Raw genomic sequence first — 25663 nt, 5'->3', positions numbered from 1 at the left:
AAGAGAATCGCCTGAACCCAGGAAGCAGAGGTTTCAGTGAGCTGAGATCGCACCACTACACTCCAGCCTTGGAGAGAGAGTAAGACTCTGTCTTAAAAAAAAAAAAAAAAAAACCCTGGTGCAGTGGTTCATGCCTGTAATCCTAGCACTTTGGGAGGCCGAGGCAGGTGGATCACCTGAGGTTGGGTGTTCAAGACCAGCCTGACCATGGAGAAACCCTGTCTCTACTAAAAATATAAATATTAGCCAGGTGTGGTGGCATGGGCCTGTAATCCCAGCTACTTGGGAGGCTGAGGCAGGAGAATCGCTTGAACCCGGGAGGCAGAGGTTGCGGTGAGCTGAGATCATGCCATTGCACTCCTGCCTGAGCAAGAAGAGCAAAACTCCATCTTAAAAAAACAAAAAGAAGAAGGCTGCACTTGAACTGGACTCAAGCGATCCACCTCAGCCTGCAAAATAGCTGGGACCAAAGGCACGCACCACCACTACCAGCTTTTTCCGAGTTTTGTTTTGTTTTTGTCTTTTAGTTCAACTTCTCTTTAACAACTGTTCAATAATTTCCATTCAAATACATGTTCTAAGAGAAGTATAGATACTGAAGTTTCATCTACTACTTTTTATTTGTAGTCTTACCAAATTAAGCAGAATTCGTCTACTACTATTAAGAATTTACCTCTGCTTCTCTTTTCTTTGCCCGTGCTTTCTCTACTTCATCCATTACTTTCTGGGATTCCTCCACATTCCCTTCAGCTCCTAGTTGTTCCACCTTGGCTAACAATTTACCAATTTCTTCATTTAACTCATGAACACGTTCTGCCTAAAAAGAAATAAAAAAGAAGATCATGAATAAACAAGAGAATGAATTTTAAATTTCAAAGTATTTCAGAACTGCTGAGAAAAAACTTGTTATCTAAGGCAGTATGTGGTTAAAGAATGCTTTCTGAGCATATCCCAAATGAACTACTGAGACATCAGGATGTTCTGAGCCTGCCTGCCTTACCTCAATGAAGTCACGGCTACTACTGGGCCCAATATAACTTTCTATCCTCTGGCGAGGTGGTGTATTCCTAGTGTAAAATACGATTTCTTCCATGATCTGGCTCTTTGTACTTTTCTAAACCATCTCTTGCTACTCCCCCACCTCACAACATAATTTATAGTTTCCCCAAACTTACCCTGTTGTTTTCTACCTCTGTTACTTTGCATATACTCTTCTTTCTGGGATGGGATCCCTTACCTCTCGCCTGCCTACTGAATATTCACTTGTTCCAACAAGATCCAACTCAAGGGCCATTTCTGTAAAACATTCCTGAACAGTCACCACATCCCAGCCCCACTTAAACACATCAGCAAAGATGGCCATACTCTCTCCTTTGTGTCACCTTTGTATCTTTTTTGACAGTTCCTTTCATAAATATCATACTACTTTAAGGACAGCTATCTGTATTTCCCATCTTTGTATCTCTAGTGCTCAGCAAATAGCTTAGGCTCAAATATGAGTTAAAGAAATGAATTGGTGGATCAAGTTCAGGAATCCATCAGATCTGACTTATTGCTAAACCAATTACTATCTGTGTAATTTTGGCCACATTACTTATACCTGAATCCGTTTCCTCATCTAAGAAGTACCTATCCCACAAAGTTGTGAGAAATGAGAAAATAAGCCTCGTATGTACCCTGCATAGCACCTTGCTGATTTTCAGCATACTCGCCTGGCAACTCCACTCTATGAGTCCTTAGCTTTCCACCAGGATTAACTCTGGCCTTGGGAAAGAATACGTTCCTCTTCCTCATCACCATCATCATCCTAGCAACTTAGTTCATTCTTACTGTTGTAATGGCACATAAAACATACATATAATCATTATTTGGGCCACAAAGTCTTTGCTGTATGGCCAATTATAATATGTTAGCAAAGAAGGTTTTAATTTTTTGTTGTTATTGTTGTTTTTGAGATGGAGTCTTGCTCTGTCGCCCAGGCTGGAGTGCAGTGCCATGATTTCAGTTCACTACAACCTCCGCCTCCTGGGTTCAAGCAATTCTCCTGTCTCAGCCTCCCATGTAGCTGAGATTACAGGCGTGCACCACCATGCCTGGCTAATTTTGCAGTTTTTGTAGAGACAGGGTTTCACCATGGTGGCCAGGCTGGTCTCAAACTCCTGACCTTAAGTGGTCCACCCACCTTGGCCTCACAAAGTGCTGGGATTACAGGTGTGAGCCACCACGCCCGGTCGAAGGTTTTAGTTTGGTATGAGTTTCCAGTCCCAACAAACCAGTTTACTCGTTTAATTAATAGTCTTTACTTCTCAAATATCCTTCAACCCAAAATATTTCTTCCCTCAATGAGAGTCCAATTCTATTATCACTATCCTCCCTCTCTACCAAATGGTATTTTCCTTTAAATATATCATTGAATGACTAAACTGTTGTCCAAAACTCTTCTTTCTTCCCTGTATCCATGTCCTTGACCATGTAATTGTGTACCATTGTACTCTGACTCTGAATTTGGCCATGAACTTGCTTTGGTTACTGAGATGGTAGCAAACATGACCAAAGGAGAGGCCTGTGTGATGGGGCTTGATGCTTCTGCACCTCTACCACCACTATGAGAACACGGCCAGGCTAGCCTGCTGGGCATGGCTCTGCATCCTCTAGTGGATTGCAAGGCATGTGAGTAAGCCCAGCTGAAACAAGAATAACTGCTCAGTCAAGTTCAGCCTAAATCACTGACTGCAGAGTCATGGGCTAAATAAATAGTGTTTTAAGTCACTGAGCTTTGAGGTGGTTTGTTATACAGCATTTGTGTAGTGATGGATAACCAATACAACCAATACAACTCAGGCTCTACCAAGCACTTACAGATCTCTTCCAACCATGAGATACTAGATCCTTTGTACTTCAGGATGCCCGTCTTTCCAGTCCCCATCTTCAGAGAATTTTCAGAAAAGGTTGACTAAAAGCAACCCTTTTCTCAAACGATGGAATCTATTTTCATTTGTATATACATATCTGAACACCATATTTTAATACTGTCATCTAAACTCCACCTGGGTAACTCTTTTTCTCCCATTCTGCATTTTCATAAAACACACTAGATCATACTGAATGGAATATAATTATGTTGTAATAAGTCATCAACAAATGCAATATACAAGACCTTGTTTGGATTCTAATAAATCGATTCTATAAGAAAAATAAACATACACTGGATAACATTAAAAAATTACTGTTAACTTTATGTATGTATTACTGTGGTTATAACTTACAGGTGAAATATTGACATTTAACATTTGCTTTTAAAAGCAAATAAAAATACTGTGGTATATCTGTACAATGGAGAAATAAAAAGGAATGAACTGATACACACAACTTGAATGAATCTCAAGAAAGTTATATGGAATGAAAAAGGCCAAATCTCAAAAGCGTACACAGGATTTCATTTATGTAACACTCCATGAAATAACATAACTACAGAGATACAGAATAGGTTAGTGGTTGCCAAGGGTAGAGATGCTGGGTGGGGGTAAAGATGGATGTAGCTATAAAAGGGGTAACATGAGGGAGTCTTGTGGCAATGTTATACTTAAGCATCCTAACTGTGGCTGTAATTACACATGTGATTAAACTGCAGAGAGCTGGCCAGGCGTGGTGGCTCACACCTGTAATCCCAGCACTTTGGGAGGCCAAGGTGGGTAGATCGCTTGAGGCCAGAAGTTTGAGACCAGCCTGGCCAACATGGCAAAACCCCGTCTCTGCTAAAAATAAAAAAAATTAGCTGGGCCTGGTGACGAACGCCTGTAATCCCAGTTACTCAGAAGGCTGAGGCACGAGACTTGAGCCCAGAAGGCAGAGATTGCAGCAAGCCAAGATTACACCACTGCATTCCAGCCTGGGCAACACAGCAAAACTCTGTCTCAAACAAAAAGAAAAACAAAAAAACTGCACAGAGCTATACATACAGACATGCATACACAAATAAATGCATGCATAACTGGCAAAATCTGAATAAAATATAAGGATTAGACCAATGTCAATTTATTTGATATTGCACTATGTTGTATAAGATGTTTACATTGGGGCAGACAAGAAAGTATACAGAATTCCTTGTATATGTCTTTGCAATCTCTTGCAAATCTTAATTATTTCAAAATAAAAACTTAAACAAAAGGAGTCGAAATAATACTTTGTACTAATGAAATGATTAAAATTCTTACCTTTGCTGCTACTTCAGCACTAATCTCTTCTTGAGTTTCTGCTAATCTTTTCTTGGCCACTTCTGTTCTACGATCACAATCTGCAATGAATGACTGCAGATGATCCATGGCCTACAAAGTTTAATTAAAGACAATTACTGTCAGAAAGTCAATTTTATTCAGAAATATCTTCATACAAAAATCACACTTTGCTTTTTAAAATGCTACCATGGTGGGGCACGGTGGCTCACGTCAGTAATTGAGCACTTTAGGAGGCTAAGGCAGACAGATCACTTGAGGCCAGCCTGGCCAACTTGGCGAAACTCTGCCTCTACTTAAAATCCAAATTTAGCCAGGTGGGTGGGGCACACCTGTAGTCTCAGCTTCTCGGGAGGCTGAGGCGGAAGGAACACTTGGGCCCAAAGAGGCTGAGGCTGCAGTGAGCCCTGATGATGCCACTGCACTCCAGTCTGGGTGACACAGCGAGACCCTGTCATTAAAAAAAAAAAGAAGCTGGGCGTGGTGGGTCACGTCTATAATTCCAGCACTTTGGGAGGCCGAAGCAGGTAGATCACCTGAAGTTAGGAGTTTGAGACCACGCTGGCCAGCATGGTGAAACCTCGTCTCTACTAAAAATACAAAAATTAGCCAGGCATGGTAGTGCGCGCCTGTAATCCCAGCTACTCGGGAGGCTGAGGCAGGAGAATCACTTGCACCTGGGAGGCGGAGGTTGCAGTGAGTCAAGATCGCACCACTGCATTCTAGCCTGGGTGACAGAATGAGACTGTCTCAAAAAAAATCACTTGAAGACATGAAGAAATGTTCAGGATTCATTTGTAAATAAAAAGCAAATTACAAATGTTATGCAGTAAGATCCCAATTTTGTAAAATAAAGACAGAAAAATCTGCTGCAAGTCTAGATCTGAATGGACAAAAAGAAAATACAGAAAAAATGGAGAACTATACAAAATGCTAACAGTAAGTATTTCTGAACATTTTTACCCTTTTTTCTTTTAATTCTCCAAACTGCTTTAGAATTTTTTTTTTGAGACAAGAGTCTCGCACATCAGGAAAACTTATCTTTTTTCAGAGAATAAACCATTGAGAATTTTAGCAGTATCTACACTATGAAAATTCAACATTTATATAAGACATTTGTGAGGCACATATTAATGTCTACAATTAATAGTTCATTTAAAAGTAAACTTTAAGAATGCATTCTCAAGTTTGGACTTCCAAATCTTACTGTACAGAAATATAACTAATTCAAGATACAAATGTTTGAACTAAAAATACAAATTTATTCAGCACACATTGAATTCCAAAAATAGTTGGATAACCCAAGAATTTCTTCAATGTGAAAAGCAATAAGGATCATTTCTTAAACAGCTTTTATCTGTGATAACATAAAAATAGTTAATTTCTTTTAATTTGAAAATTTTTAAATCACAACAGAAATCTATTCAAATTTCCTTATGTAAAGATAAAGATGGCATCTCAAAGCAGTGAGAGAAAAGATGGACTAATCAGCAAATAGTGTTGGGTGACTAAGTAGCTATGTGGGGTTGGGGGGAGACTAGATCCATATCTCAGTTCCTTAAACCAGAATAAATCTGAGATGAATCGAGGACTTAAAAGTCTATAAAATGAAGCCAAAATATGCCAGAAGAAACCACAGGAGAGAACTCTTAGCAACTCAGAAAAAGAAAAGCGTTTAGAATTAATGAAATAGATTTGGTTTCTCTGTTTGTGTTTTGAGACGGAGTCTCGCTCTGTCCCCCACGCTGGAGCACAGCGGCATGATCTAGGCTCACTGCAACCTGACTCCCGGGTTCAAGTGATTCTCCTGCCTCAGCCTCCTGAGTAGCTGGGATTACAGGCACCCACCACCATGCCCGGCTAATTTTTGTATTTTTAGTAGAGATGGGGTTTCACCATGTTGGCCAGGCTGGTCTTGAACTACTGACCTTAGGTGATCCACCCCTGCCTTGGCCTCCCAAAGTGCTGGGATTACAGGCGTTAAGAGCCACCACGCCTGGCTATAGATTTGTTAAAGACTGATAAATCAGAAGATATAAATATAAAAATACCCCGCAAGGCCAAAAACCACCAAAAAAGTAGGGAAAATGTGTTGTAAATTATATTTCTGAAAACAATTTCATTTCCATTAGCAGAAATTCTTGGATATTCAGAAGACAGGAGGACCTGTTTGTTGGTTTATCTCCTAAATCAAATTTAAAACATCTATTATTTCACTTATAAAATGTATCAAAGATTTATGCACATTAGTATGTTTTATGTAATGCTGATTGTTATGTTTTATATATATGCAAAAAAACTTTATTTTTATGCAAACGATTTTCATATAAAAACAACAATATAAAGTTACATTTCAGGCTTTTTTAGGTATCTAAATGGTGTCTTCCATTTCTTGGTTTTTCATTAAAAACATTGTCCTTAATATCCCCCAAACGGCCGGGTGCCGTGGCTCACGCCTGTAATCCCAACACTTTGGGAGGCTGAGGCAGGCGGATCACGCGGTCAGGAGATCAAGACCATCCTAGCTAACACGGTGAAACCCTGTCTCTACTAAAAACACAAAAAATTAGCTGGGTGTGGTGGCAGGCGCCTGTAGTCCCGGCTACTCGGGAGGCTGAGACAGCAGAATGGCATGAACCCGGGAGGCAGAGGTTGCAGTGAGCCGAGATTGGGCCACTGCACTCCCGCCTGGGCTACAGAGCGAGACTCCGTCTCAAAAAAAAAAAAAAAAAAAAAAAAAAAAATCCCCCAAACACCCATATTCATGTCCCTCAGTATCTGTGGGAGATTGGTTCCAGGAGACCCAGCGGATACCAAAATCCATGAATGCACGTTTAATATAAAATGGTGTAATACTTGCATATAATCTCCCAGTACACATCCTCCCATATACTTTAAAATGTCTCCAGATTACTTATAATACCTAATACAATGTAAATGCTATGTAAACAGTTATACTGTAATGTTTGGGGAATAATAACAAGAACAAAATGTCTGTACACGTTCAGTACGGATGCAACAATCCATTTCTTCTGCTAAATATTTACAGTCCCAGTTGGTTCCTTCTACAGATTCAACGACAGATATGGGGGGCCAACTATATATACATGTATATATATATAAGTAGATTCAAAAATAAATATGAATGTAAAAACTCAGTATATTACTAAAGATAGGTCCTTATATACACTATAAATTAGTTGCTTACATTTGCTTGATATTTCCTTAATCATTACTATTTTGTTGGGAAGAATGTGCTTAATTTTCAAAAGAATATATGAATCATACGACTTTTACACATTTTCTTAAAATACAGTCTCACCTCATATTTTTAAAAGAGTTGTCAAGAAAGTACCTGATCTTACTTGAGTCTTACCCTTCATATAACCAGAGGATAAACTGCTAAGAGTTTCTCCTATTAAGAGATCTTAATCCACATTCACAATGTTTTACAGCAAAAGATAACAACAAACCATTAAATCAAAATCACATACATCAAGTTCAAAGAAAAAATCTTGTTCTTTGGATGCAATTTCATAATCCGCTCTTAAAGCCAGGTCATGGACTTTCAGACATTCTCCAAGATCCATTCTCTGGAAGGGAAAAAAGACATAATATTAAAACAAAAAAAAAAGTTTTTTAAAAAATGCTTCAACAACCACAGTTCTTTTCAGAATACATATTAAGTCATACAGATGCTTTTTTATGTAGGGGCTTCCAAATTACAAAATTTCATAGACAAATATAAAACGTGGTGTCAGAAGAAAAAAATGGCACCAATTCTGTCTACCAACAGATGGGAACAGGGATCACTTGTATTTAAGAATAAATGGATATGGAAAAGCTTTTCAGAATCTGAAAAAAGCTAGCTTCTATATCACAACATAGTTCATTTAGCTCCACAACACAAAAAAGATCAAGTTAATTTTAAACCAAACTAAAAGAATATATAAATCAAATTGTTGAGATGTCAATGTGCTTTGAAGACCATCCTATTTTTCAAATAAAGATGGAGTCCTCAAAAACCAGACTGGTGGCCAGGCATGGTGGCTCATGCCTGTAATCCCAGCACTTTGGAAGGCCAAGGCAGGAGGATCGCTTGAGCCCAGGAATTTGAGACCAGCCTAGCCTGGGCAACACACTAACACCTGTCTCAATTTTAAAAAATAAAAAATTTTTTAAAACCCACAACAAAACAGACTGTTGACTTTGATATAGTCTTGTCTGGGGACAAGACTCCATATAAACTAGTAAAGAGGTGATTTACTAGTAAGACCCAACATAAGTGCACAGAGAACAAGCATTTAATCCCACTTATAATAAGCATGTATCAGGGAAATAAATACTCTTACTGAATCTAGGGTCCTTCTACTTGGAAATTCCAATTAGGTGTTATTTACCAAACCAGAGGCTTCCCTCATATCTGAGACAAAATATCTAAAAATCTATCCATTTTTATATGTATCTAGGCAACTGTTAAGATCTTTCATGAAACTTTTTTGGGGGAAAATATGAGAAAAAATTGGCAAGATGCAAGGATCATTACAGGTATGATTAATCGGTGATGAAAGCAAGGCGGAGATTTTCTAACTGGAGGTGTGACCACCCTTGGAATACCTCAAAATCTCTGGAGGGTTGGTAAAAAGGGAGTACAAGTCATTCTCCTTCCTTTGACTATTAAGTTCCCACTTGTGGTAAGCACTATTTTAGGTGCTAGGGATATAGACTTAAGTGACACAGACAGTCTGACTTCATGGAGCTTACATTCTATTTGAGGGGAAACAAATAACAAGAATCATGTCTATGAACAAAGTCAGATGATGTAATAAAATAGCAATGTTCCCCATTATTATGGGGGGCTACTTGGGATGAGTTGGTCAGAGAAGACCTTTCTGAAGAGGATATAATTAAACTGGATCTAAAGAGGGAGAAGCAAATGAATCTTAAGAAAAGGCAAAAAGTAATGTTCCAGATTGTACAGAAGATTTAGAAGGCAGATCTTTAAAACATTTATTTATTTATATGCCACTATTAATCACAGGGAAGTTTATGGTAACAGGGAACAGGAATAGAGTATGGCACACAGGTCTGAGCCTTAGCTTTGTATACAGTATCTAAAAATGAGTATGCCTATTTAACTTGTCAACAACCTAAATATGTATAAAACAAACGTATGATAATTAATTTTATAAAATATCCCAACTAAAAAGGATAGCTAATGCACGAGATCAAGATTCAAAAGTATTAATAGACCAGATAAAATTTAAAAGAAATAAATATGAAGTCCTATAGTTACATATCCAAGACAATAAATTTACAAATAAGTAGGTATGAGCAGAGAATCAGACATTTTAAAAATGTAAGTAGTCAAGAGTAACAGTTACAGCATGGCACAACTGAGAAAAATCTATATTGTCTAAAACTAACTCAAAGAGGACACAGTATAAACAAAGTAGGAACTCTCTACTGAAGGCTGGTTTTAAAAGCAAACCACTGCTCTCCAAAACACACATTCTATGTACTAACACATTTCAAAACGAATATGAGAAAATTAGACAAAGTATCTCAAAACCAGCTGCACAAAAAAGCCAGGGAACAGAAATAAATAGAGAAGACAAAAGATGTGAACCAACTTCAACCAACTGAGGAGTTTTTCATAAAGCAGCAGAAATAGATTTGTTTTATTATGGCCCGAAGGGACTCCAATGAGTCAGACTTCAACTCTCTGAATACTTTTTCTTCTTTTTTTGAGACAAGGTCTCACTTTGTCACCTAGGCTGGAGTGTAGTGGCATAATCATGGCTCACTGCAGCCTCCACCTCCCAGCTCAAGCGATCCTCCCACCTAAGCACCCCTCCCCGACAAGTAGCTGGGACCACCGTCCCCCGCCACCATATCAGGCTAATTTTTTTTTTTTTTTTAAGTAGAGACAAAGGGTGCTATCTTGCCCAGGCTGGTCTCAAACTCCTGAGCTTGAGTGATCCTCCCACTTCAGCCTCCCAATGCTGGATTACAGGTATGAGCAACTGCACCTGGCCAAGAAAATATTTTCAATAATCAAAGCTTTCTGAAGGTAGAACAAACATCCTCAGAGTTAAGGAGTTCCCAGATAAATGAGATGTTCAAACACTGTTTTGACAACCATTTTATTAGGATATTAAGGAAATAATTCAACCATCAGGTAGCTTTTTTCTTCCTTTGGACTCTTAGATGTTGTGACTATTAAAAAAAGTAAAAAACACACAATGTTTCTGGCCACAGTTGCTAATGCCTATAATCCCAGCACTTCGGGGGGCCAAGGTGGGAGGATCACTTAAGCCCAGGAGTTCCAGACCGGCCTGGGTAACATAAGAAAACCCCGTCTCTACAAAAAGTAAAAAAGAAAAAAATTATCCAGGCATGGTGGCCCATGCTTGTGGTCCCAGCTCCTCAGGAGACAGAGGCAGGGGGATCACTTGAGCTCTGGAGGTCAAAGCTGCAGTAAGCTGTGATCATGCCACTGCATTCCAGCCTGGGTGACAGAGCTAGACCCTGTCTCAAAAGTAAAAACAAACAGAAAATGTTTTTCTGTAAAACTATATTACCTTCAGTTCTTAATTATATAATGGAATGAATGGGAACGTATAAATTCTGCCCCCAAAGTTATCCTTTGGGAAATAATGAGGACTCATCACTGTTATAAAAGTCCTCATCATGCTTAATGGTATTAAAGTACTGTACTGTTACTGAGCATGCTGAGATTTTTCCAGGCTCCAATCCTTACCCCCCGATTCATTAGTCTGGTTTAACAAGCTAAGGAGTTTTTCAGTGACAATAAACAAAAAGTAAAGCTTTCTATGATGGTAGAAATTCAAATTTAAAAGGTGCTCATTAAACAATTATTAAGAAAATGCAGAAAAACTTAAATATTCCTAAGAAAGAATTCCAGAAAATATAACAGGAATGAAAGAAGCTAATGGCAGAAGGATGCTGTCATTGTCTTTGATATGCCAGGCAGTAGGTTTCTGAAATTAACAATTTCTAAACATCAATCATGCCAACAACTTCCTTAATATTTTATTTCCACAAGCTATAGCTGTTCACATGATGCTACATTCTATTTTATTTCATAAAATGCAAGATGTCACAGTTGGAAAGACTTTTTGATCCACTGTGGTTCTCAACCTAGACCTGGGGAACTTTTACATAATATTGATGGAAGCTTTTAAAAAACAGTCCCAATTCCTACCTCCCAAAGACTGACTGAATTGTAAAAGCCCCCCAGGTACTTTTAATGTGCAATGTTGAGAACCACTCACTGATCTAGTTTTAGTCCCATTCTTTGCACAGAAAGAATGACTTGCTCAGGGTGCTTATCAGAAAATCTGGTTAGACTGATTCCTAGTCTAATATTGCTTCCACTTTACCATGCTAGTTCCGGTTATTTCAGTACTAACTTACCTTTCAATATTTTTCAGTAAGTCATTCCCCACAACATCTAAAAAAGCTCACCACAGAGATTCAAAGCAGCTGTCTACTTCCTTTCTTCCGTATCTCCTTTATCTTACTTTCATCAGTTCCCTGATCAACTACATTTCCAATCCGTATTCAACAAAAACTTAAAAGTAACACATAAATTTTGCCTCATTGTTTTTAACCTAAACATCTCTGTCTCTATTGCAATAATTCTAGGCTCCCTGCCTCCACTTCTTTAAAGTTACATCACACAACCAACCAAAGGAAGAAAAGCAACTATGTAGACTAAGAACAAAATGAACACAAGAAAGATACAATTTTACCACTATAGTAGAGGTGGACTTTTTGGTGAGAGTAGCCTTTTGGGGAAGGCATGCCATGGGGAAGATGCATGAGAGGGGTAAGATTAACTCACTAAAATGTGAGCTCCATAGGGAAGGATTCTTCTGTTTTATCTACGATGTGCCTATGTTGAATAAATCAAACTAGGAAAGAGGGCAAAGAAGAACATTTGGCACAGGACGGCTTATTAACAAGCCAGAGTGGTCAAGATGAATTCCAGGACAAAACTGATCTGAGCTTCTGGAGGGGAGGTTCTTCTTAGCCTCTCCTTGGATTATCTCTTTTGCTTGGACTCCTTACCTTCTTAAGTGTTTTCAGCTATTCTTCTTTTTTCCTCCAAGAGGCAGGCTAGTTGGGCTTGTCACTTTCTGGGCTCTAAGTCCTTGCAAGTTTATAGCCTAGCCTGACTCATCATAGTAGATTTTGGTGTCAAAGCCCTAGGACCAAGGGCCTAATTATAATAAAGAAAGCTTTTTTGTATGTGGAATATCCTCAGTGGTTATCTCTTCAGGGACATAGTCGGACAGTAGGTATAGCCAAGGCAGATTTTCAGAATACTAGTCATCTATGTTCCTCTGTCCATACCATGATGACTACTAAGCATCTACTCTGGCACTGTGCTATGCACATGAGAAGTACTTAAAATTTAAAACATGGTCAGGTGTGGTGGCTCACTCCTGAAATCCCAGCACCTTGGGAGGCCAAGGCAGGCAGATACTTGAGGTCAGAAGTTTGAGACCAGCCTGGGCAACATGGTGAAACCCCGTCTCTACTAAAAACACAAAAAATAGCTGGACAGGGTGGCAGGCACCTGTAATCCCAGCTACTCAGGAGGATGAGGTACAATAATCACTTGAACCCAGGAGGCAGAGGTTTGCAGTGAGCTGAGATCGTGCACTCCAGCCCGGGAAACACAGTAAGACTCTGTCACAAAATATATGATTATTTATTTATTTATTTTTACTTTTTTAGAGACAGGGCCTCACTCTGTCCCCCAGTCTGGAGTACAATGGCATGATCTCAGCTCACTGCAACCCTACCTCCCAGGGTCAAGCAATCCTCCCGCTTAAGCCACCTGACACCTGAGTAGCTGGGACCAACAGGCACACATCACCATACCTGGCTAATTTTTTGGAGACAGAGTCTCGCTCTGTTGCCCAGGCTGGAGTGCAGTGGTGCAATCTCAGCTCACTGCAACCTCTGCCTCCCAGGTTCAAGCAATTCTCCTGCCTCAGCCTCCCTAGTAGCTGGGATTACAGGTGTGCACCACCACACCTGGCTAATTTTTGTATTTTAGTAGAGTTGGGGTTTCATCATGTTGGCCTGGCTGGTCTAAAACTCTTCACCTCAGGTAATTCAACCGCCTCGGCCTCCCAAAGTGCTGGGATTACAGGCGTGAGCCACCACACCTGGTCTTAAAAAAATTTTTTTTAATTTAACAAGTAGTTGCTGGGTGCAGTTGCTCACGCCTATAATTCCAGCACTTTGGGAGGCCGAGGCGGGCAGATCACCTGAGGTTGGGAGTTTGAGAACGGCCTGACCAACACGGAGAAACCTCGTCTCTACTAAAAAAATACAAAATTAGCCGGGCGTGGTGGTGCATGCCTGTAATCCCAACTACTCGGGAGGCTGAGACAGAATAGCTTGAACCTTGGGGGCAGAGGTTGCGGTGAGCCAAGATCACACCATTGCACTCCAGCCTGGGCAACAAGAGCGAAACTCCATCTCAAAAAAAGACAAGTAGTTTACTTCATAATTAAATTCCTTCCACAAGCTTATTCTTGGTTTTTAATATTTTTACATCTAAATGCTTAGATTGTAGATTTTTAAAAAAATGCTTATTTGTAATTAAGTTCAGTTCTGCATTTTGTCTTCTCCATTCTGAATCCATTACTGCATGAAATGTTGACCAAATAACTATACCTGATCCTGGTAACTTATAGCTCCACAGCATTTTATATTGTTTTACTAACAAAGGTAACAAAGTTAAATCGTCAAGAATTTTTAACTTTTCTTTTGAAATTCCAAAAGTGAATGTTATTTCCCCAAATAAACTCTTAAGCTTCATTAGAAAAATGGTCCATTTTTCTTACTTATCCCTCCCAGAAGACCAGGTTTTGCACAAACCATGACTACTGAATAAACCTGATAATTTGACTAAGGAATTCTATTTCTAAGGAATTAAGAGTGAAATAATTATAAAAAGATAAATGGAGAATAAAGTTTAACAATGTTGTTTTTTATACAACAAGAAACATTTTAAGAGCCTCTCAACAGAGGTTTGGTTGATTCAGCTATGGAATAGCCATACAGTGTCTATTTAGCCTTTAAAAATGATGTTCTTGATATACCAAGTGGAGAAAAGAGAAGGTGGCAAAGAAAGACATAATAAAATACGAATTTTGGAATTTACAAATCTATATTACTATGAGGGTTGTTTGAACTTTCTAGTACTGGTTGAATTATAAGCAATGAGCATGTATTATTATTACAATTGGAAAAATCAATGAAGCCAGGCCGGGCGTGGTGGCTCACACCTGTAGTCCCAGCATTATGGGAGCCTGAGGCAAGCAGATCACTAGAGGCCAGGAGTTCAAGACCAGCCTGGCAAACATGGTGAAACCCCGTCTCTACCAAAAATATAAAAATTAGCTGGGCATGGTGACATGCCTGGAATCCCAACTACTCAGGAGGCTGAGGCAGAAGAATCACTTGAACCTGGGAGGCAGAGGTTGCAGTGAGCCAAGATCATGTCACTGCCCTCTAGCCTGGGTGACAGACTGAGACCCTGTCCCCCCCACCAAAAAAAAAGAAGCCAATTTAATTTTAGAGAAAAAAAATTGAGAGGCATGTGAAAACTATACATTAAAATCAACGAATAGACATATTACAGTAGAGCAAATCAAAAGGTTGATTTATACATTTTGAGTGTACTGCTAAGTGTAAATTAATAGTAGTAGTATGTTAATGAATATATAAACGATAGAATTTGGCATAGTAATAGCACCAAGTAATTGTAAATATAACTGCTTTGTTACGTGTTTGAACATTTGTTCAGTTCTAAGAACCAGATCCTGAACAAAATTACGGAACAGCATGAGAATATAATTTCTACTATTATGGAATTTATATTCACAATGGAAATCAAGGCCTTAAACTAAAGCAACAGCTGCAAATGTCTACAAAGATGTACATACAAGGATTTGACTGCCACAGTGTACACCAAAAACAGAAACAAAGACTATGAATATATTAATACTCACTGCATATAAGAGAACAGCCACACTACACGATATTATTCAGGCATTTTTAAAAATGCAGACAACTGATATGGAAACCTCTCCAAGACAAGTGAAAAAAATTCAAACAATATAATGGCATCTGTTAAAACACACAAGCTTATGTGCACAAGCATTCACACAAGGAGAGTGAAAGATGTACACTAAATTGTTGACAAGGTTTAGATCTGAGAAGGAGGGTGATGTGTAATTGGAAATATTCATGTTTTATGCTTTATTCTCCTGTACTTAAAAACTACATTGTCTAGGCCCGGCATGGTGGCTCACGCCTGTAATCCCAGCACTTTGGGAGGCCGAGACGGGCGAATCACGAGGTCAGGAGATCGAGACCATCCTGGCTAACACGGTGAAATCCCGTCTCTACTAAAAATACAGAAAAATTAGCCGGGCGTGGTGGTGGGCGCCTATAGTCCCAGCTACTTGGGAGGCTGAGGCAGGAGAATGGCGTGAACCTGGGAGGTGGAGCTTGCAGTGAGCTGAGATCGTGCCACTGCACTCCAGCCTGGGCGACAAAGCGAGACTCTGTCTCAAAAAAAAAAAAAAAACTACATTGTCTAAGTAATAAGACAGACTAGGCCAGACGCAGTGGCTCATGTCTGTAATCCCAGCACTTTGGGAGGCCGAGGCAGCTGGATCACTTGAGGTCAGAAGTTTGAGACCAGCCTGGCCAATATGGCGAAACCCCATCTCTACTAAAAATACAAAAATTAGCTACTCAAGAGGCTGAGGCAGGAAAATCACTTGAACCCAGGAGGCAGAGGTTGTGGTGAGTGGAGATGGCGCCACTGCACTCCAGCCTGGGGGACAGATTGAGACCCTGGTCTCCAAAAAAAAAAAGAGAGAGAGAGACTGGGCACTGGACCACATCAAAACACCTCTCTTTACCTCGTATTATCCATTTGATCCTGAGAAATTCACTTAAACTCTCTGACCTTCCAACCTGGAGTGCAGTGGCACAATCATAGCTCACTGCGGCCTTGAATTCCTAGGCTTAAGTGATCTTCCCACTTTAGTCTCCTCACTAGCTAGAAGTACATGTGCATGCCACACCAAGTTAATTTTTTTTTGAGATGGGATCTTGCTATGTTGTCCAGGCTGGTAACTCCTGGCCTCAAGTGATCCTGCCTGCGCCAGCTGAACTTCTGTTTTCTCAAGTACTTCAGGATTGCTGTTCAGATCAAGTAAGATGTTTATAAAAGCACTCTGAAGGCAGGCTGTCAACCTACCTATTTTTGCATATTGATTGCAATGGGATATAAGCTCAATGAAGGAGGAACATAGTCTTTCTTGATCATTGTAACAGCCCCAATCAGATAACACGGTCCACCACATAATAGGTACTCAATATTTTGTTACATAATATGATATAATATTATATTACAGCTCAATATTTGTTCAATGAATAACTTATTTCCTTGGCTCATAACTTTACCTACTTCTAATGCTTCCATTTTCAAGCAAATTCACAAGAGAGGGCTATCTTTATTAAATATCAGTATGTATGAGGAGGTTTCTATGAAAAGTGAAGATAATTTACACAGAAGACAAATAATAGAGGGAAAGAGCCAGAGCACATGCTTCAAGAGGAGAATACAGTATTTCCTATCGGGAAAATAAAGAGGAACAACTTAACTGGAACGAGAAGATTTCTACTAGAAGATAAAGGAAAATGATGGGGGGAAAAGGGGATGTAGGATTATACTGGCCCACAGGCCACTAGTTTACAGCCTCTGACTAGATTGTGAAAGAGTCTGAAAATGAGTCAAAAAAATGCAGAATTTATTCTGTAGGCAAAGAAGAATGCTTGACTACTCAGGCAGAAATATGACACAATAAAATCCATGTTTCAGAACCATTAACACTAGATGGATTGACCAGAAGAAAGAGACAAAGGGCAAGAAAAGATATTACAAGAACCTAGGAATAAAGCCACTGGGGTCAAATTAGAAGAGAAAAAAGAAAGGAGGTGACAGAGGTAAACCAGAGTGCCGGAGAATTTAAAAAAAAAAAAAATCATTTAAAAAATGTGAAGTGTCTCTGGAATAATGAATCCCATCACACCTTCCTACAAATATGGAAATCAAGACTCAGACAGATCAATATTTGCCTAAGATCATAAGCTAATGGCAGCAGAGTAAAAATCTCAACAGGTCTTTAATATAGCTCAATATTCTTTCAATAACACAATAACTTTCAACCTACAGGTATTAGCTAAATGGAAATTAAGTGTGGAAAGAAAAAAGTCAGGAGTCTCTTCAGGGTTTCAAGTATTTCAAACATGAGAAAACAATGATGCCACCAAGAGAACTGACTAAATCAAATGGGAAAACTGATCTATGAGGGAAAATGTCTTGTTCTGGACAAGATGATTTTGATGTAATAACAGGAAATCTAAGTAGCAGCATCTAGTATGATACAGATATATGACTACATTTACTACAGGCTTTCTTTATCCAAGTTTTCCAGGATGAAAGTTCTACATATTCCTCCCCATAGTTACAGCTCAAGCATTTTTCCAGAAGACGCTCTAACGAATTATACAAGAACACGGAGTCTGACCCCCATGTTAACAAGTATACCTTAGACATGAGTATAGGGTGAAGAGAAATGGGGCACATTGTGCATACGTAACGCTGCTGCTTTTTTACCACTTCCCAATTTCTTAACTGCCTCTTCCCACTTGTATATGTTCCACCTCCAAATCTATTTTTCCCAAAGTAAAGATAAATCATATTTTTCTACCTTTTTGTAATTTTTTTAAGAACATAGGAAATATTTTTATAACCATTTCTGACCCTAGATATGCAAAGAAAACTAGAAAAAGTTAAAACAAGAGGTCTTATCACACAAAGACTATGGTGTACTATCTAACTGGAAAGAGAGAGAGAATGAGAATATATACACAAATGAGATAAATTTTTTTTCAATAGTACAGAAAGCAGGTGCTATACCGGGGTTCAGAGGCTAAATTATTACAGGGTAAGGCAATCACATATAGTAAGCCAGATAGGATTTAAATTTGTAGAGAGGAGAAAGAATATTGCAGGCAGAGGAAAAGAGTGTAAACAAAAATGAGAAGCATGCAAGGGAAAGAAAGGAGTGAGACGACAATAAGTAAATCAGTTTGGTCAAACGAGAGAACCAGGCCAGACATGGTGGCTCACGCCTACAATCCCAACACTTTGTGAGGCCATAGCAGGAGGATCACTTGAGGCCAGGAGTTTCAGGCTTCAGTGAGCTATAATGACACTACTGCACTTCAGTCCTGCATGACACAGCAAGATTCTGTCTCCAAAAAAAAAAAAAAGGAAAAGAAAAAACAACTTATACGATTTATTCATTCAGGGGAGAAGTAGCCTGGGTTAAGTATTTTAGATTTTTCAGTACAGGTATAAACAATACAGAACCACCACAAGTTTTGCGTAGGAACAAAACGGCAAGTTGATTCCCACTCAGAAATGACTACCTTCTTCTCCACATTCGATCTCAAATGTCACTTCATCGAAAATTTTCTCCATTTGTTTCTTTTGTTTCCATCAGGAAACAAGAGCTCTCGTATAAAAAATAAATAAATAAAATAAAAATTTTCAGCCAGGCGCAGTGGCTCACACCTGTAATCCCAGCACTTTGGAAGCCCAAGGTGAGCAGGAGTTCAAGACCAGCCTGGCCAACATGGTAAAATCGTGTCTCTACTGAAAATACGAAAAAATAGCCAGGCGTGGTGGCAGGCGCCTGCAGTCCCAGCTACTCGGGAGGCTGAGGCAGGAGAATGGCGTGAACCTGGGAGGCGGAGCTTGCAGTGAGCCGAGATCGCGCCACTGCACTCCAGCTTTACAAGTCATATTATCTGAGTAAAATCAACACATATCTTTATTTTTGATGCTGCAAGCCAAAAAAGTTTATGAGACCATGTATTCTCAAAATGCTCTGGCCGGGCACGGTTGCTCACGCCTGTAATCCCAGCACTTTGGGAGGCTGAGGCAGGTAGATCACCTGAGGCCAGGAGTTCAAAACCAGCCTGGCCAACATGGTGAAACCCTGTCTCTACTACAAATACAAAAAATTAGCCGGGCATGGTGGCACGTGCCTGTAATCCAGCTACTTGAAAGGATGAGGCAGGAGAATCGCTTGAACCCAGAAGGAGGAGGCTGCAGTGAGCTAAAATCAAGCCATTGCACTCCAGCCTGGGGAACAAGAGCAAAACTCTGTCTCAAAAAAAAGCTCTAATCCTTTAATCCTATATAGGTTAAAGTAAAACACTAATGAGCTTTTAGAAGTTCCCTTAATGAGTAAGAATCAGCTAGAAAGCATTTAGGTCTTGCCTAAAGGTTGAACTCATCACATGTTAAAAAATATTTCCAGTGGCCGGGCGTGGTGGCTCATGCCTGTAATCCCAGCACTTTGGGAGGCCGAGGTGGGCAGATCATGAGGTCAGGAGATCGAGACCATCCTGGCTAACATGGTGAAACCCCGTCTCTACTAAAAGTACGAAAAAAAAAAATTAGCCAGGTGTGGTGGCAGGCACCTGTAGTCCCAGCTACTAGGGAGGCTGAGCCAGGAGAATGGTGTGAACCCGGGAGGCGGAGCTTGCAGTAAGCCAAGATGACACCACTGCACTCCAGCCTGGACGACAGAGTGAGACTCCATCTCAAAAAAAAAAAAAAATTTCCAGTGACAGAGAAAAATATTTCCAGTGACAGAGATTTTGTAATTCTTAGTAAATGTGCTTGATGTTTGTGGTTAATCGCCTGTATAAAGAATATTTTTAGGCTGGGCACACTGGCTCAGGCCTGTAATCCCAGCACTTTGAGAGGTCAAGGCAGGTGGATTACTTGAGGCCAGGAGTTAAGACCAGCTTAGCCAACATGGTGAAACCCCATCTCTACTAAAAATACAAAAATTAGCCAGGCGTGGTGGTGGGTGCCTGTAATCCCAGCTACTCGGAAGGCTGAGGCATGAGAATCACTGGAACTTGGGAGGTGGAGGCTGCAGTGAGCCAAGATTGTGCCATTGCACTCCAGCCTGGGAGACACATCAAGACTCTGGTCTCAAAAAAAAAAAATTATTGTTTTCAAGTTTTCATTTCTTACTATTGTGTTCAATGAATTACATCCTCCAAATGATGCATTTATAACTCCATATTCCCTTTTTCAACAAATAGTTGCAGAGAACACACTTGTTTCCTTAGAAGTGTTAAAATACAGTTGATAAAACTACTTATCTCTAAAAAACATCTGGAGGGTCCAGGAAATACTAAGAGAATAATTCCTGATCCTTAGGTAATAAGCATTTACTGAGACTCATTGTACAAAGAAATCAATATGACACTGAAATATATTAACCAGTACTAGACTATGAAAAACAATCTGCTTCAATGACTTCCAGACCTCCTACTTTGTTTGGGAATAACTGGTTTTTACTACTTTCTTTAATTTCAAGAGTCATCTTACAGCTGGGTACAGTTGTTCACCTCCATATCCCAGCATGTTTGAGAGGCCCAGGCGTGAGGATCCCTCGAGGCCAGGAGTTTGAGAAGAGCCTGGACAGCATGGCGAGAGTCTCTCTCTACAGAAATTTTAAAATTAGCTGGGAATGGTGGCATGAGCCTGCAGTCCTTGCTACTTGGGAGGCTGAGGCAGGAGGATCACTTGAGCCCTGGAGTTCAAGACTGCACTGGCTACGATTATACCACTGCACTCCAGCCTGGGTGCCAGAGTGAGAACCTGTTTCTTTAAAAAAAAAAAAAAAAAAAAAAGTAATCCTAACTGATAGATTCAAGACTTTTGAAGATGTCCTTCAAAAAAAAGCTGCAGGGGGAATATACGTGATTATAAATAAAATACAGTAGGCTGTGTGTAAAATATTTCCTGAAGCTAGCTGATGGGTGCATGAAAATTCATTAAATAAACATCAACACTACAGTCCGCCATACCCATATGAACGTATATCTGTACTTATTAATACAAGTAATACACAAAAGTGCTGACAACCCTCAACTAGAAACAAACACTAAACCAGAATAAGATATTACTATACATGGTTTATGGGTCACCATGGGGAAAAAAATTACCTACCTCCATAAGCCTGAATTGTGTTATTTTAAATAGTATATAAAATGAATGATCTAAGATTATTCAAAATAGAGCCAGATATGGTGGTGTGCATCTGCAGTAGTCCCAGCTACTTAGGAGGCTGAGTTGGACGGATCAACTGAGCCCAGGAGTTCAAGGCTGTATTGCACCATGATTGCTCCTACAAATAGCCACTGCACTCCAGCCTGGACAACATAGTGAGACCCCCAACTCTTAAAAAAAATTATTATTCAAAATGACAGAAAAGGATTATTTCCAAAGGGCGTGAGTACCCCGTTTACTATTTTTGAGTATTCTTGTTCCTATTTGCCAAAAATGCTTTAAACGATTAAAGCCTTGGTTTTTAAGGTTTAATAGTAAAATTTTAATTATTCACTGGCAATCTTTTAAAGCACTGTTAACTTCCTGGGCACCAAATGCATTTTTTATTTAGGCAGTCTAGAAATAGTTGAGAATATATATTTTTGTAATAGACTGAGAGAAATAAAATACAGCAAATCTGCTTAAAATAAGAACATACTTCAAACCTAAATTTGGAAATTAGCTGGGCATGGTTGTGCAAGCCTGTAATGCCAGCTACTCGGGAGGCTGAGGCAGGAGAATCGGTTGAACCCGAGAGGCAGAGGTTGCAGTGAGCCACGATCACGCCACTGCACTCCAGCCTGGAGTATATATGAAATATATATACATTTGACTAAATATCAAGCCAATAATCAGGGTTAATACCAAAAACATCAGATCTCCACATCCAGATCTCTTCAAATTTTAATCTTAGTTAAATAATACTTAAACCCTTAAATAATACCAAGGCAGCCCAAAATAAACCATTTATGGGAAAAGAGTTAAACAATTTACAGACTGATTTTTCATACTTGCACAGGTAACCACTGGTGTCATATTTTGATAAGAAATCCAGACCAGGGCCAGGCAAGGTGGCTCACGCCTGTAATCCCAGCACTTTGGGAGGCGCCAAGGTGGGTGGGTCACTTGAGATCAGGAGTTCGAAACCAGCCTGGCCAACATGGTAAAATCCTGTCTCTACTAAAAATACAAAAAATAATAATAATAATAATTAGCCAGGCATGGTAGCGGGCACCTGTAGTCCCAGCTACTCGGGAGGCTGAGGCAGGAGAATCACCTGAACCCAAGAGGCGGAGGTTGCAGTGAGCCGAGATCACACCACTGCACTCCAGCCTAGGCGAAAGAGCAATACTCCGTCACAAAAAAAAAGAAAAAAGAAAAAAAAAAAGACATCAAGGCCGGGCGCAGTGGCTTTCATCTGTAATCCCAGCACTTTGGAAGGCCGAGGTGGGCGGATCACCTGAGGTGAGGAGTTCAAGACCAGCCTGGCTAACATGGTGAAACCCCGTTTCTACCAAAAATACAAGCAATTAGCCAGGCATGGTGGCGTGCAGCACCTCTAATCCCAGCTACTAGGGAGGCTGAGGCAGGAGAATTGCTTGAGCCCGGGAGGCAGAGGTTGAAGTGAGCCGAGATCGCGCCATTACACTCCAGCTTGGGCAACAAGAGCAAAACTCCATCTCAAAAAATAAATAAATAAATAAATCCAATAAAGCCAAGATACTCTCCAGCTCCGTATCTATTAAATGGTAACCCTTTTGCCATTAATGAGTGTTAATTTTTGAAATTCAAAGTTAGTTTTTGAAATAATTTATGTAGCATTCTACTTTTGGGTGGACTGATTATTCATTTGATACAATAAATGGACCCTGTTCTAGATTGCTTCAGATATAGCAGTAAACAATACAATGTCCCCGCCTTTATGAACTTACATTCTAGTGGCTGGTTGAGAAAATTTTGTGCAGGTCTACTTCTCAGCACTTATTCTGGATTTCCATATTTTCATGGCTTTTACATATGTACTATCAAAGATACTTCAGGGCCAGGTGTGGTGGATCATGCCTGTAATCCCGGCACTTTGGGAGGCCGAGGTGGGTGGATCTGAGGTCAGGAGTTTGAGACCAGCCTGGCCAACCAACATGGTGACATCCCATCTCTACTAAAAATACAAAAATGCCGGGCGCGGTGGCTCACGCCTGTAATCCCAGCACTTTGGGAGGCCGAGATGGGCGATCACCTGAGGTCAGGAGTTCAAGACCAGCCTGACCAACTGGAGAAACCCCGTCTCTACTAAAAATACAAAAAAAATTAGCCAGGTGTGGTGGCGCATGCCTGTAATCCCAGCTACTTGGGAGGCTGGGGTGGGAGAATTGCTTGAATCTGGGAGGCAGAGGTTGCGGTGAGCCGAGATCGTGCCACTGCACTCCATCCTGGGCAACAAGAGCAAAACTCCGTCTCAAAAAAATAAATAAATAAAATAAAAATAAAAATACAAAAATTAGCCAGGCATGGTGGCATGCGCCTGTAATCCCACCTACTTGGAAGGGTGAGGCAGGAGAATTGCTTATGCCTAGGAAGCAGAGGTTGCAGTGAGCTGAGGTGACACCAGTGCACTCCAGCCTGGGCAACAAAGGGAGACTCCTCCAAAAAAAAAAAGATACTTCAGCAGTTTTTAAAGTTTGGGTTTGTATGTACCCACATAACTGATTTTTAGATCAGGCTTTAAAAGAGAGTCAGGGAAGCAATAAGAAAAAGGAGTTTCAAATCATAAAAGGTGCACCTGGGATAAAACCCAGAACCTACTGGGGCAACATAAAATTCAGTCAGAATATCTGACAACCAATAATCCCATCTAATCACTTCAAATAAGCAGATAAATTTTTACTTTAATTACTGTAGGTTGGGCATGGTGCCAAATTCCTGTAATCCCAGCACTTTGAGAGGCCTAGGCTGGTGGATCCCTAGAGCCCAGGAGTGTGAGACCAGCCAGGACAACATGGTGGAAGTGAAACTTCGTCTCTACAAAAAAACACAAAAATAAGCCGGCTGTGGCTGCGCGTGGCTGTTGTTCTAGCTACTTGGGAGACTAGCAGGAAAATCACTCGAACTCAGGAGGGAGAGGTTGCAGTGAGCTAAGATAGCACCACTGCACTCCAGCCTGGGTGACAGGGAGAGACTGTCTCAAAAAATAAATAAATAAATAAATAAATAAATAAAGACTGTGACAATATCAAAGTCCCCAATAATATTGACTACGACAATATCAAAGTCCCTAACCCTATCTGTAAGTATTTTTCAAGATTGTTTCTTTTTGGGAGGCTTAGGCAGGCAGATCACTTGAGGTCAAGAGTTTGAGACCAGCCTGGGCAACATGGTAAAACCCAATCTCTATTAAAAATACAAAAACTAGCTGGGGGCAGTGGCTCACACCTGTAATCCCAGCACTTTGGGAGGCCAAGGTAGGCGGGTCACGAGGTCAGGAGATTGAGACCACCCTGGCCAACATGGTGAAACTCCATCTCTACTAAAATAAAAAAATACAAAAAATTAGCCAGGCCTGGTGGCGCACCTGTAGTCCCAGCTGCTCGGGAGGCTGAGGCAAGGGAATCGCTTGAACCTGGGAGGCTGAGGTTGCAGTGAGCCGAGACCGTGCCACTGCACTCCAGCCTGGTGTCAGAGCAAGAATCCGACTCAAAAAAAAAAAAAAAATTAGGCCAGGCGCAGTGGCTCATGCCTGTAATCCCAGCACTCTCAGAGGGTGAGGCGGGCAGATCACCTGAGGTCAGCAGTTCGAGACCAGCCTGACCAACAAGGCAAAACCCCGTCTCTACTAAAAATACAAAATTAGGCAGGCATGGTGGCGTGTGTCTGTAATCTCAGCTACTTGGGAGGCTGGGGTAGGAAAATCACTTGAACCCGGGAGTGGGAGGTTGCAGTGAGCCGAGATCAAACCATTGCACTCCAGCCTGGGCAACAGAGCAAGACTCTGTCTCAAAAAAAGAAAAAAAAAATTAGCCGAGCCTAGTGGCGCACATTTGTAATCCCAGCTACTCGGGAGGCTGAGGCGGGAGACTTGCTTGATCCCAGGAGGCAGAGGTTGCAGTGAGCTGAGATGGCACCACTGCACTCCAGCCTGGGCAAGAGTGTGACCCTGTCTCAATGAAATAAAATAAAATAAAATAAAATAAAAAATAAAATTAAAATAAAATAAAATAAAATATGTAAAATTCGAGTTGAAATAGAACGAACTAGCCTACTCCTAAATCCTTAGTGCATAAGCTGCCTCCAAGGATGTTTCAGAAACATGTGAAAGTCACTGTCCTGGATAACTGAATTACCTAAAAAACTAACAAAAAATTGTTTTAAGTATTTCTAGATTTAA

At 40.3% G+C, this 25663-nt stretch overlaps 1 protein-coding gene across 50 annotated transcripts in view; it reads right to left on the bottom strand.

The window, feature by feature from the left end:
• The window catches only part of LUC7L2 (LUC7 like 2, pre-mRNA splicing factor), a 64362-nt gene that overhangs the window by 16961 nt on the left and 21738 nt on the right, over positions 1-25663 (bottom strand). For all 50 annotated transcript variants that reach the window (XR_010159022.1, XR_010159023.1, XM_001151307.7 and 47 more), the window contains 3 exons: positions 7727-7825; positions 4215-4325; positions 674-817 (listed from right to left, as the gene is read on the bottom strand). Coding sequence is in view for 48 of the 50 variants with exons in the window: in XM_001151307.7 (XP_001151307.1) it covers positions 674-817; positions 4215-4325; positions 7727-7825 (354 nt within the window). In the remaining 2 variants the exon portion in view is untranslated. The remainder of the gene's footprint in view (positions 1-673; positions 818-4214; positions 4326-7726; positions 7826-25663) is intronic.

Source organism: Pan troglodytes, chromosome 6 (assembly GCF_028858775.2).
Source record: "Pan troglodytes isolate AG18354 chromosome 6, NHGRI_mPanTro3-v2.0_pri, whole genome shotgun sequence".
Classification (NCBI taxonomy): domain Eukaryota; kingdom Metazoa; phylum Chordata; class Mammalia; order Primates; family Hominidae; genus Pan; species Pan troglodytes.
Note: the sequence above shows the minus strand (reverse complement) of the source record. Positions and strands in the feature narration are given on the sequence as shown.